Source organism: Elgaria multicarinata, chromosome 2, assembly GCF_023053635.1.
Source record: "Elgaria multicarinata webbii isolate HBS135686 ecotype San Diego chromosome 2, rElgMul1.1.pri, whole genome shotgun sequence".
Taxonomy (NCBI): Eukaryota; Metazoa; Chordata; class Lepidosauria; order Squamata; family Anguidae; genus Elgaria; species Elgaria multicarinata.
In genome coordinates, this window is record NC_086172.1 from 125,496,446 (window position 1) to 125,510,753 (window position 14,308).

The window sequence follows — 14,308 nt, forward strand, 5'->3', positions numbered from 1 at the left end:
GAGACGACCGCCTCTCTCGACCCCCTTTTGTCTGGCTGGGAAATAATAAACATATCAAACTGTAGGGGGAGGGGAAGAGAGGCGGAACTGCGCATCCGCAAAGACCCATTTAACCTGTTCGGCCTCCTTTCCTCCCATGACTCAGCCAAGCCAAAAGCTTCCCCCACGGCTGACCTAGATTCTTCCGCCACTTTCCACCAATCCTTGAGTCGCAAGGGCGTCACGTGCCTTCTGGGTCACGTGGTGGCAGGGGTTCCATTTTGTGGCGCAGTTAGTGATCGAGTCGGCCAGTCGCGAATCGTACGTCGAGCGGAAAGGGTTGGGTTGTTTTGACTCTCAGTCTTGTTCGACATCGGCGTCCCATTTACCAAGAGCAGACGATCATAAGTGCAGGTTTGTGATGAATTATCAGATCTTTCGGGGGAGAGGGCGAGTTTGGGAAGCGCAATGGTAGCATCACCGTGAGAAAGAAAAATCCCCCCCGTGCGACTAAGCGCAGAGCTCGTTTTCGAGCTCTTAAGCGTGGGAGGAAAGAGGCAGAGCTCAATCTTGATTTTTATGGGGGGGGGAGGCAGGGCGGGTGGGGCCTTACTTCCTTACGTACAGGGGGTAAAAGCCGTATTGTCGGGACTGCGGCCGAAATGGTAGGTGCGGCCCGGCCGCCATTTTGTGAAAGCGATGGCGTCGACTTAATATCGCCAGGCTCGAGCCACAGGAGAGCGCATGCGCGGCTTGTCGGTGACTTCACCGAGGCCCGGCTGTTGGCGCGATGTCACAAAAAGGCGGAGCAGATGTGGCGTTTTCTGATTGGACTGGCGAGAGGCGGTGCTTGGCCGCGAACTCGAACGAGCAGTCGGCATTGGAGCGGAGCTTGCTTGGCTCCCAGATGTCACACTGCGGCAGCGAAGGGCGGAGCCGGGACTGCGGCAGAGTCAATCGGGCGAGCGGGCGGTGCCAGCCGCTGACCTATATTTGTGGCCGCCATCTTCCCGCACGCCTTCGCTTGTCCACGGGTTTTGAGCGTCTCGGTTTATGGTTTGCCTCTTTATCGCTCTTGTCCCTTCTACAGCTGGTCCATCTTCAGTGATACCATGAGTGGCTGTCGCGTATTCATCGGAAGGCTGAATCCAGCAGCCAGGGAGAAGGATGTGGAGCGATTTTTCAAGGGATATGGACGCATCCGAGATATTGATCTCAAAAGGGGCTTTGGATTTGTGGTAAGTGGAAGTGAATTGCCCTTGCACAACCAGGAATAATAACAACAACTTATTATCCGCCTCTCCACCTTGATCGAGGTGGAGAACAACAGTAAACAATTAAAACATAATATACATTGTTAAGATATTCTAAAAACATCCTAAAATTCCACCGGATAGGCCTGCTGGAAGAGATCAGTCTTTATAGCTTTCTTGAATGCTAATAAACTGTTAAGTTGACGCGTCTCCTCCGGCAGACCATTCCACAGTCTGGGAGCAGCAGAAGAGAAAGGAAAGAATGAAAGGAAAGACAAGTAAAATGTTCTATCTGAAGTACTATATGCGATGCCAGATAATGCAACTTTCAGTGTGATTCCATGCATGTTCGTTTAAAAATAAGTCCAATTGAGTTGCGATTTGAGAATAAATGCATAGGATTACAGCCTGTCTGTAAATTGACTAGCTCTTAAAATCATTTTGGTATATACTGTATTTCTTCGATCATAGGACGCCATCAATTGTAAGACGCACACTAATTTCAGTACCACCAAAAGAAAAAAAAGACACACCTACGATTCTAAGATGTACCCTGTTTTTAGAGATGTTTATATGGGGAAAATGTGCGTCTTAGAATCTAAGAAATAGGTTATTACAAAGTTGTATATGGAGTCAGCACAGTAAGTTTCTGATGCTGTAGGTTTTTGTTTTTAACAGGAGTTTGAAGATCCAAGAGATGCTGATGATGCAGTCTATGAATTGGATGGAAAAGAGCTTTGTAGTGAGAGGTACATTTTTATGATAGGTTTACTTAACACTTAGTACTGTAAATACCTTTCTGATCTGAGTGTTTATGTCAATCTGAGTAATTGAATACAGTGGTTTGACTTAACTGTTTTCCTCTCCAGGGTTACAATTGAACATGCAAGGGCCAGGTCTAGAGGTGGAAGAGGCAGAGGACGTTACTCTGACCGTTTTAGTAGCCGCCGTCCACGAAATGATAGAAGGTATGTACCTGTGACTAGAGCTAAATGCTGTCTAGAGGAATTGGTTGGTGCTTAATTCAGTCTTTAGTAGGCATAACTAACGAACTAAATTCTGCCCCCACCAGAAATGCTCCCCCTGTAAGAACGGAAAACCGTCTCATTGTAGAAAACTTGTCGTCCCGAGTCAGCTGGCAGGTTTGTTAAAACATGATTATCTCTTAGACTTCATTAAATGGGAATGTAATATGTAAAATGTTTTTATACTAAAACTAATTTTTATCTTAAGTTTAAAACATTATCAAAATTATTAATACTTAATGTTTAAATACATTTTTCAAAAGTAGATTAATAGTAGTATTTTAATGTAATTTTACCTTGTTTTCAAAATCCATTTTAACCACTTTAAAAATCCATTTTATTTGCCAGCCTATCTGTGTCGTTGGCCTTATGACGAGGAGTGCCTGTGGGTTATCCTAATCGTTCTGTCTTGGTCACTCTTGGTTGGGCCTGGTTGACTTTTCCAGTCAGCTCCTCCAGTGTATCAGTTGGCCACCTCTAGATCTGTGTTTGCCGGTCTAGACGTAATCGATGCACTTCCTTAAAGTGCCGGGTTGCAGCGATCCCCGAAAGTTAACGAGATCTGATTCCTAAGTTGAGAACTGTTCCTCCTGTAACGCTTCGAAATAAGAGATCGTGATCGAGAGAGTTGAAAGATACGCATTAGGTGGTCGTTGGAATCCTGATCGCAGTAAAGTGGTCCTTGGTGTAACTGCACAAGATTAGAGAATGTCTGGATCCGTCAGTAGTCTGCTAATAGGGAGGGCTGTGCGATTAAAGGCTTCCATCGACTGGGTAGTATTCTTCAAATGGTTGGCGAAGAGCCAGTCGGGCATGTACCATGACGGTATCTTCGATCGCTTAATGCAGTTTGCTGCTTGGCTAGCCTAGGGAAATGTTAATGAAGGTAAAGTAAACTATATTTTTAATGACATATGGGGCACAAAATAACTGGTGTTTTTTGTAAATGTACTGTTTAATCATAAAACATTTCAGAATCCTTTTGCTATGAATAAATGTCTTTGCATTCAGTTCAGTAAAGTTGTATATACAAATAACTTAATGTTAAAAGTTGAGCATTGAGCATTTTGCTTAAAGCAATAATGCGTTTTTCATTTATTTCGTGCCCTGATGTATTCTTTCAAATAATAGAATTATCTACAAGTGTGGCATCTGCCACATTTTAATTTTTAACATCTTTTCTTGCAGTAGTAATTTTTAAAATATTATTCATAAATATTGTCTGCTTCTATGTCTAACAAGTTTGATCTTGTGTTAGGATCTCAAAGACTTCATGAGACAAGCTGGGGAAGTAACCTTTGCAGATGCACATAGGCCCAAACTAAATGAAGGGTAAATATTTATTTATTGCATTTTTAGACCACCCAATAGCCAAAGCTCTCTGAGCAGTTCACAAAAATACCTTAAAGAGTAATCATAATATACTGTGATATATAGTATGTTGGTGGGGAAGAGTCTAGTAGAAGAGATGACTGTTTTAAAAAGTGCTTGGAATGAAGTTATTATTATTTATTTATTTATATAGCACCATCAATGTACATTATATAGCACCATCAATGTACAAGTTTGATACATGACCATCAATGTACAAGTTTGATACATGACTTGTATACCATGTTTTATTTTTAGGGTGGTTGAGTTTGCCTCTTACAGTGATCTAAAGAATGCTATTGAAAAGCTTTCTGGTAAAGAAATTAATGGAAGGAAAATTAAACTAATTGAAGGCAGCAAAAGGCACAGGTAAGAACTCTAATTGAGAAATGTTAGGTTTGCATATTGCCATTCAGCATAAGCTTGTACGTGTTCTCTATACTTGGCAACCTAAAATGGGCACTTAATTTTATTAGTAGGTCCAGAAGTAGGTCTCGGTCCCGTAGCAGGAGTTCTTCAAGGTCTCGCAGCCGTTCTCGCTCCAGAAGCCGCAAATCTTACACCAGATCCAGGAGCAGGAGCCGTAGCAAGTCACGTTCAGTTAGTAGATCGCCTGTACCTGAAAAAAGCCAAAAACGTGCTTCCTCAAGTAGATCAAAGTCTCCAGCTTCTGTGGATCGCCAGAGATCACGCTCAAGGTCAAGATCTGTTGACAGTGGCAACTGATCTATAAATAGATTGCCCTGGGGACTCTAAACCATACTTGCTAATAGTTGTGGTAAGTATGTGACTTCTGGGAAAGAGGGACTGAACAGGGGGAGGGAGGGGTTTAACAGCTTTGTATATGTGGACCACCAAGAAGTTATTGAACTAATTGTATTGTCTTTTTGATAATCCTTTTCCTGCTCACTTCATTAAGTCAGAAGTGCATAGCTTTATGTATATTGCTAGAGCTCTTTGAAGAAACTTTTAATTTTTTTTGTATTTAAAAGAAACCCCTACTTTTGAACACTTTTGTTCTCAGTGTACTCTAGTAACTGGCATTTCAGGGTGTTAAATGTTTAAATTGGCAATAGAGCTCTACACCAGCTGTAAATAAAGCTTTATTTCAGATTTTTATTGCATCCAATCATTTGCCTTCTTTGGCCAGGTTTCTCAACCATACTAGTGAAAACTGATAATAAAAATTATGTTTAAAACTGTGTACTTTCCTTAAAAGTTGTAGTTAGTTTATAATTACATTAATTGCTCTAACATGATTGAGCTGTACTTTCTACTATCTTGCAAGTGTTGGGCCAAGGAATCAGGTAAGCCTTCCAAAAAGGCAACTTCTAAACCATGGTTTGCTTCAAGCTTGATCTTATACACTCGGTATTCTCAAGTGAGTTTCAGTTTCTTCAATATTTCAGCATTAAAATTATAAACTAAAAAGCCAATGTTGGATAGGGGAAGCATTATGTTTCTACTCATACTTAATACATTTAAAATTGCAGCTCTATGAAGTAGCATCTTAAAATACATTTGCAAAAAGGGGGAAAGCTAGAAAAGGTACCGTAGGTCTCTACACTGGTGACCATATTTCATGCCACAACATTAACATTCACTTAACACTTCAGATTGCTTTAGATTACAACTCCATCCAAGACACCAGTTATGCGGACAGGCTGGCGAGAACTAGTCTACCACATCTGGAGGGCGCACCAGGTTAGGGAAGGCTAAGCTGTAGTTGCAAGATAGGGTGCAGGTTTTGATGTACTGAAGTTGAGCTACCCCAAAATAAAGACAACACCTTTGACTATATGTAGAGTATATTGGCTTAAGGTTAGCAACGAAAATGTCTATAGTAGTGCCTGTAACAAGCATGACATGTAGAAATTGGATAGCTGGGTAGGTGTTCTTAGTATGGCAATATCAGGGTATGTGGAAATGTTGGGACTTGTGCCTGCCATTTTATTTATGGATTATTTTATTTTGAAGACTTATACCCTGCCTTTCAATCAAATGATTCTTGGGGAGGCTTACAATTAAGCAATCAAGGCACCCCCAATAGTCTTCTGGTTGATGGATGTGGCCAGAGTGCTTCCCTTCAGTTCTGCAATCTCTGGTTACATGCAGTTCATGGTAAATTTTCCTTGCCATTCACAACCAAGAAGTTAACATGTATATTATGCAGTGCTGTCGTGTGCAGTTTTGACTTAGGATGGTGATGTAGCCTTTTCCCCCCACCATCCCCTTGTTTACCTGCTGCTACTTAAGGGGCTCTGGCATGTCCTTAAAAAAACATGTTTTATGAAACAACTAATGTAAAAGTATCTTTAAGAACTTTATAAACATATGGCAACCCATTACTGAGGGATGGGCTTGTTTTTTTAATTAGAAGTGCACATCTAACAATTCCAGAAACATTTCCAGGGCAGCTTGCAGAATACAAACAAATGAGATGTGCTAGATCAGATCAAAGACTTCTAGTCAAACATTTAGTTCCCACAGTAGCCAGAGTTGGGAGGAACAAGCAGGACATGAGTTTAATAGCAGCCCTCTTATATTCCCCAGGAACTGGCATTGGGAGAGGCAGTCTTTATAGTGGAAGTTGTAGACAACCATTATGACAAGTAGCAGTTGGAAGCTTTATTCCCTTAATTTCTCTAGATTTTATTTATATGCCACTAATGTATACCTTCCAGTGTATATCTTTTGACACCCCTTTAAAGCTTTTTAATTTGGTAGCCATCCCTATACGTTGCAGTAAAAAATGGCATAGTTTATGCACTTCTCTCCTGAGTCTCACCATTTAGCTTCATGGGATGATTCTTGAGGGAGAAAAACCTCTCCCTATCCCTTTCCTCCACACCATGCATAATTTTGTACACGTCTCCCCTCACTTGCCTTTTCTCTTAAGTTAAAACAGTCCCTGATTTAACCTTTATGGGGGAGTTGCTCCAGCCCCTTGATCTTTTGAGTTGCTCTTTTCTGCACTTTTCCCAACTGGACAATATCCTTTTTCAGGTGTGGCCTATTCTTCCCTGTTGTGAGCCCAAGGGTTTCCTTCCCATTTATCTCCATCAGTTTGAGCTTCCCAGTCCTGCCCTCCTGAGGTGTGTGTATTAAGAATATGCATGTGCGTGATGTTGCCTCTGGCCTCCCTCCCTACCCCAGTCACTACATGTGGCATTTGAGCCAAAACTTGTCCACCACGTGTGCGAAGGAGGTGCTTGCAGGTGGTACTTGCCCTTTGATTTAATTTTTTCATAACAACTGAAGATCACTAGGAGAAAGGCCCTCTTAACTGGAACAGCAGGTACAGATAAGTGAAGAATAGCAGCCAAGTGACTTCAGGGTCAAGGCTATCTTAAGGATGGTAAAAGCTGCATATTTTGGCAACTGCGCCTGGGCAGGAAACTTGTAGGGCTGTATTTATATGCATAGCGCTTCAACATCTCACCAATAACATTCACAAGTAGCTGTTCCTTTTAATCAAGGCTAAGGGTTGAATCTAGTTTTGTACTGGATCAATTGCACTGGTGGGATGGACTTCACTGCTCACTCCTTCCCACAACAGCCCCTTTAGCCCCCTGAAAATGTTAAATAGAGATTCAGGAGATCCTGCTAAATGGGATGAGCTGTGGTGTGTGTGCGAGGGATCCCTAAATTGGGTGGAGGGACCTTCTGTGAACAGCCCTCCCTTTCACTGAAGGCAGATCCTGGATCCAACACTAAGTGAATGGGAGCAGTGCTATAGAGCAGCAACCCAGGCCCTGAAATCCTTAGGATAGCCTTCCCCCAATAAGTGCCAACCAGGTGTTTTGGATTACAACCCTCCGCATTCCTGAACACTGGCTATTCTGCCTGGGGCTGATAGGAGTTGAGATCCAAAACATCAGGAGGACAGACAACAGAGGAGCCACGCTGACCTCAGGCAGAAAAAGTTGGGGTAAATACCCAACTTTTCAGCTGTGGATCTTCGGCTCTTTGCCCTGGGGTGGCTCTGAATCAGTGGCTGCATCATATAACTGACGCAGAGCGGATTTGTAGCCACCCTGGGGCAAAGATGAGTGTCCCTACTCACTGCCTTCGTTTTATATTAACCCCCCTGCATTCTTCCCCCAAGTAAGCTGCCCCCATCCCTGCTGCCTGGGCCTCTGCATAGTTGTCTTTCTGTGCTGGGCAGGCTGGCCACAGCTGTTGTAGGTCTGCACTTCCCTTGGCTTGGTGCCAATGAGGGCTCTCCCGAAACTGACCAGCTCCCTGACTGGTCAGGGGCAAAAGATTCAATTGCCCTCCGCCATGCCACTGCTCCTGATCTGGCTCCCACCACCACCATCCCGTGTAGTTTGGCCTGAAACTCTGTGAGAAGCCACTTGAATGGCCTCAAATACTGTGACACAAATGATTCAAAAGGGCTTCCGCTCAACTTCGTCTGGGGATTGATGACTTGATGGTTTACCTTTGGGTGGCTGCAAAGAGTATGTTGGAAAAATGTTTGGAAATCAGTAACTGTGCCAAGTTCCCGGTGAATGGATGTTGTACTAGAATTGGCTCTTATGGAAAAATTGACAGAATTGGTCCATAAAAGAAATGAGCATATGCTTCAAACATTTTTCTTTCTTAAAATGCAACCTATTTCGAAGGTACTGGAATAGTGTTTGTATGGGGAGTGCCCAGTGTGGCTCCGCAGTGGCGCTGTGTTGTTTATACGAAGCGGAAGCCACTGCGAAGCCACCCCAGGGCTTCCCCCCAAGCTCCAAAATAAAAAAGGCGGGACTTACCCCCAATTTTTTTCTCTGGAGCAAGGCAACGATGGTGCATCTGCCATCTGTCACTGCTCCGGAGTCATGACAGAGGCGTGGCTGGGCAGATGGTGACCCCGAATTGGTTGCCATCTGCCTGGACAGGGGTGGACCAGTGAGCTGAATGGCTGCTAGAATGACTCCACGCTTCCTCCAGCATGGGGAGAAGGAAACGCTTGGTGGTAAAAGCCCCACAAGGTAAGGTGGAAAAAACCTGGGGAGGAACGCACAGTGGTACTCGTGCAGCAACACATGGTGGCTCGGCGGAGTGTGGAGCAGTGGTGCACAGGGCAGTGGTGGCTCCTCCTCCTATTGATGGATGCAAAGCCCGCACTCACTCCTTGGCATGGGGACAACCCCACAGGACTGCAAGCGTGGGGTTTTGGGGGCTCGCGGTGCCAATGTGCTGTCGTCAAGACAGACCCCTCGTCAAGTGAGATTAATGTTTATAACACCATACAGTACCATTTCAGCCTATCTTGAAAACTATATATTTGTGATTTTTTGATTGGAATTTTTTTAGGGGTTAGGGAGGGAGGGTTGCAAGCCCCAGCTTCAAATTACCTTCTGGAGTTCAAACCTGCTGTTTGTCATCCCCACCCAACTGAGAGTTTTTTCAACTCCAGACTCTGAATGGTGCATGAACACCACTAGATGGCAATGCGGCACTATTTTTTTTCACATTAGTTTCTTTCCATTTCAAGCAAACAATTCTTTTAAAAAAAATACATGTCAATAAATAATAATAATAATAATAATAATAATAATAATAATAATAATAATAATAATAATAACAACTTTGTAACAAGGAGCACTCAACCTGTCTGTATGGCAACATAAGGCCAGTTTTAATAACAGGAGCTAACACACTAATTAAACTGCTCTTCAGTGCCTGGTCATTTCACAATCGTGGATGGGGTGGGGTGACATGGCATGTATCACTGAGACTTGGGTGGGCAAATTGGCTGGTGTTGAACTGACCCAGCCCTATCTGCCAGAAGGTTTGGAGTGGAGGTGGGAGCATTGTGGTTTATAGGACTTCCATCTCCCTCAGTTTGACATTTGGGTATTGGGCCTTCAGTGTTGGGCCATAGAGACAAATTGGAGATGCTGCTGATATACTATCCACCCTACTATCCATCAGCTTCCCTGACTGAGCTGGCATCAAACATGGTGTTGGAGAATCCTTGGGCTGTGGTCCTGGGTGACATCAGCATTTATACTGAGTGCCTTTGCGAAGTTCTAGCTGAGGACATTATGGCCTCCAGGGCAACCAACTTGCCATTGGCCCAATATACAGAGCAGGACATGCCCTCAACTGAGTCTTCCCTTGAGCAGAGAGTTGTATAGTCTTGAAGTAGAAGGGTTTGGAATAACCCTGTTATCATGGTCAAAGCACTTCCTGGTGACATTGGGACTTGCAGCTCCTTTTCCCCACTGCAGGAGTGTGTGGGAGAACTAATTAGGATGGTCTGCTCCTGGAGACAAATTGAATCAGTTCTATGATTCTATGAATCCAATGGCTTCCTGAATGCTCTGGAGGATTTTCCAGTAGATAGACTCAGTCATCCTGCTGAGGCCTTAGTTTCATCTTGGAATGGCGAGATGAAATAGGCCATCAAATGATCACTCTGGAGGGCTCTCTCTAGTGCCATGGAACCCAATTGGTGTTCCCTTTGCACTGTGTTCCCTTTGAAGTGCTAATATTGTCCTGAGATGCACTTTCACTATCTCCTTTTCAATACACTTTATTTCTGAAGGATATTGTGGTTGAGGTTTAACTTTAAAAATTTCCTAAAAATCAGGGCATGATCCGATTTCTTTCAAAGTGGCCATGCCTAAGGTCCTATGTGGAAGCTATCATGGTGCCCAGTTACATGTGTGTATCTTAAAAAGTAACAAAGTTATAGGCATTTTTCTTTTCCAATGCAAGTTTATGGGGGGGAAATCCTGACCTCTGAATCGGTTCGGAAGAGGACTGAATCGATCCAGAGTGGTTTGGACCCAATGTAGAAGGTCCGGATCAGGATCCAGAGTCGATCGGGAGGTCCCTGCACAGCCCTAATTGGCAGCATCTTACACCTATGCTGAGAGAACGGCACTGACCACCTATATGCTGGTGGGACAGGCGTAAAGTTTTGAAGATGTTTCCGGAACCCAAAACAACTAAAGACCAGAATACTGAAGAAATCATCTGAAAATATAATTGCAGTTCCCTTACATAATATGGATAACTGGGCTCCATATTCACTATCTTGCTCTGGAACAGCTAAAATGACGATTCTTCCCCAAATATTTTCATTTTAAAACAACAACAAAAACTTCTCCTTATCAAGATTCCTGAGATATGTTGAAAAGTTGGAAACGAATGAATTTTTTTAGAGAGGTCAAAGTTCACAAATGATTAACTGCATTAAGTGCAAACAAGCAGAGAAGGAAGGTGGATGGAACGGATAAGTTCCTTACCTTAAAACTATATTGGGAAGGATGATGCATCTACCATGTAGAAAATGTTCCATTAAAATGATTCTGTTTCTAGTCCGAAGTCTAAAAAATGCAGACATGACTCCAAGCCCATGTATGGCAACAATAAGATTAGTCGTCTGGACCAACAATGTCCCCAGAAGCATATTTTGCATCTTATCGTTTCCTTACATCTGAACACAGGCAAGTGCATTTCAGCCACGAAACATGTCAAGAAGACAGGGCAGGGGGATCAAATCTGCAGCCTTGATGAAGCTGAGCAGGTCTAGGCCTGCTCAGTTTCTGGAAGGGCGACTACCTGGGAACTCCGTGTACATTGATTCCTGCATTGAGCAGGGGATTGGACTCGATGGCCTTGTAGGCCTCTTCCAACTCTATGATTGTATCTATAGAATATCTCACAATTGTCAGCAGCTGAACAGGTAGAAACCTCAGAGCTCTGTAGAATTGTAGGGTGCAGGGTAGGTGGGAGGGAAACCCTAATTTAAACCAACCAAGGGCTCAGCAAAACGGGGAGCCTTTGAGAAGTACGCCCTGAAGTAGGAACAGTTGAAGCATCCACAAAAAACCCCATCTATGCATTCCCCACCGCCCCACCCCCTGCAAAAGGGGCTGTATTTTTTGAAAAATTCGTCTTGTTTTAATTACACTGGAAGGCCATCATTGTTAGAGACATGTTTTAATTCCCATCTGCTCATTCTGACAGCAAACAAAGGGCAGCTTAGTACAAAGGAAGTCATTATCTGTTCAAGGGGGTACTTCGGGAAGTTTTGCTATAAACAGAACTAACGAGATTAGCGCAAATGGGGGGTGGCACATTCTGTCAGCTGCAGGGATCAATAATAAGTCTCTAAACCAATTAGGGGGCTTCAGAGTGAAATTATAGCAAGATTACATTTATAAAGGGCTTTTATCTTATGGTGATTAGGGGAAAAATCCTTACAAACTGATCTAGAAACTGTACAGGGAGCACTTCAGTCCCCAGTACATAGACGTCTACTAGGAGTCAAATCTGCACAACATCTCAGCTGTGTCACAGTTGCAATCTAGGGTTTCATTATGGGGCAAAATTTGCAGGAAGGGGAGGGGGCAATGAATGAAATCATTGGGTGCTTTGGAAAGGGAGAAAAAGCACCTGCTGCTATGGGTTTTTTCAGAACCACCAAACTGGGTGAGGGTAGACCGATTATGCACAAAGCTGCACCTGTATGGTGCAGCTTATCAGTGGAGGCTGGTGGCTCAGATTTTGGTGGAGCTGGGAATCCATTCTGGGTTTCAGTCAGAACTCTAAAGGAACTATCCAGGATCCTGAACCCTATTCCCAGAATAGGCTCAGAAACATGGACACCTCCTTTCAAGTTTTGGCTGGTTCTGACTGAAACCCAGAATGGATTCACAGCCCCACCAAAGTCAGAGTCACCAGCCTCCACTGATTAATATCCACAGATAGTGTCTGACATTCTCATTTGGAGGTAAGACAGGAAGAGCCACCTTCCCAGCCTTGAGCTTCCTGAGTGGCCAAAAATGTTAATACAAGAAGGTGGGTAAGTTGACTAACAGGAGCAATCAAGTCATTTTTGTGTGTGTGCGTGTGCATGCAGATGTGTAAATATTCTGGTACATGAAGAACGCAATAAGGGGACAGGCGTCAACATCCATTGGAACTCCTGCTTGTCTTATTTCCTTGATTCCTTGAGCCCCGGGACGATATGGATCCACATTGCTGTAATGATCTGGTTACAGGTGGAACAGTGAGCACTCCATCCTCACCCTTAAACACAGTGGAAGGGGCGAAAGGCATCTGGTTCACAATGGCTGGGCTCAGGTGCCTTCAGGCTTGTGCCTTGAAGCATGCAGGATTTGTTTATAGTGGAGACTCTTAATGAATTGCCCTGTATTCCATGGCAACTATGTTTTCTATGGCTGGCAAAGAACTTCAAAATTATACTTAAATTGCTACCCAAATCCAACACTGGAAAGTTCCCAAAATCCTTAATGCAGTCAAAACAAAATGACGGCTCGCCCCAACACTCTGACTTGCTTCTCCTAAGCAGCAGTAATTTGCTTCATTCTATTTAGGACTAAACATACAATCCTCCAAATTGCTGTTTTCATCATGGTGGACAGCAAGCTTTCTCCATTGTCCTCCTTCCTGAGAGCAGCTGAAATAAATTCTCTCAAAGACTAATGCAGCTCCGTTTCTCTCTTTAAAACTTCAAAATGCATCTCCCCTACTCCAGCCCTCATTTCCCAGAGGCCTGTACAGCAGGATAGTGTTAATGGTGTTTTGTTTTGTTTTTGTTTTGTCTTTTATGGTTTAAAGGGAGAATAGGAAAAAGAGGTGAAGTTCAATAAAGGAAGGTCGATCGTCTCAGGGAGAGGCACTTTGGTTCTCCTTCCAACATGTCTTTTTTTTCATACTGTCTACATGGTGTTAGAGAGGGATGATTTCTTGACCAGCAGAGGAGAATTGTGTTGACCAGGGGAACTCTAGGATGCAAGAGGGGTGAGCAGAAAACTAAGGACGCAAGGTATTAAAAACAACTGCACCAGAGCAAGGAAGAACCATTGCAACATAATAAAGAAAGTACAAGAGAGAGGGAGGGAGGGAGCATTTGGACAGCATGATAGTCAATGGTGGGGTAATAATCAACCTGACAGTTGTTTATCTAGGGCGTATTCCCCACATGAAATGATAATAACTGTGGTGTGGATTAAGATCACTATTGAGTTAACTATTAGTCCATGCTGAGTTGACTCACTCATCCTCTGCCCTCTCTTCCCCCTCAGTCCTCCTGCTAGTATCCCATCAGTCATTGCTGCTGAAAATGTATTCTGCTGGTTGGACTAGAGTGGCAGCCACTTCGTTGACTTCTCTTTTCTTGCAACTCTGTGGCTGATGAAATAACCAATGGTGGCTGAGGAAATAACCAACGGTGCCTCCTACATGACACAATTATCAACAGTAGTTCAAATAGCCAACTCTGCCTAGCATTCATTAATTGTGTTGTTTATTTTGATCAAACTAACAACCTTTGTGTAAAAAACTCCCTCACATGATAACCTATGCTGAGTTAAATAACCAACTGTCGGCTATTTAAATTGTTTCTTATGTCATCGGAACCCAGTCAGAGAGAGAGAGAGAGAGAGAGAGAGAGAGAGAGAGAGAGAGAGAACATTCCTAGTAAAGGAAAGGGAACTTGGAATTATCAAAGTGCCAAGTGAGAGTTAGAAGACACAGCTATGGATCTTGTAATACAATTGGCTCCTTTTCAAAAACTTGATTTTCAAAATTCAAGTAGATGGCCAAACTGGATTAGGAGATTTGAGAGTTATAGAATGGTTTCTGGCTTGGTTCAGAAACCACAAGAACTGCAAGTGAATGCTCTCATAGGGGGTACTGCAGATG

General features: G+C 43.4%; 1 protein-coding gene across 2 annotated transcripts; it reads left to right on the top strand.

The window, feature by feature from the left end:
- Positions 1 to 265: 265 nt before the first annotated feature.
- SRSF5 (serine and arginine rich splicing factor 5) lies at positions 266 to 4,745 on the top strand. Of its 2 annotated transcripts, XM_063117593.1 has the most exons (8): positions 271 to 393; positions 1,070 to 1,217; positions 1,911 to 1,981; positions 2,102 to 2,200; positions 2,305 to 2,374; positions 3,516 to 3,589; positions 3,887 to 3,997; positions 4,105 to 4,745. In XM_063117593.1, the coding sequence occupies exons 2-8, from the start codon at positions 1,092 to 1,094 to the stop codon at positions 4,352 to 4,354; spliced, it is 801 nt and encodes a 266-aa protein (XP_062973663.1). In that variant the 5' UTR covers positions 271 to 393; positions 1,070 to 1,091; the 3' UTR covers positions 4,355 to 4,745. The 2 variants fall into 2 exon arrangements, with proteins under 2 accessions (XP_062973664.1, XP_062973663.1); XM_063117594.1 differs by lacking the exons at positions 3,887 to 3,997; positions 4,105 to 4,745 and having other exon boundaries at positions 266 to 393; positions 2,606 to 3,531.
- Positions 4,746 to 14,308: the final 9,563 nt, after the last annotated feature.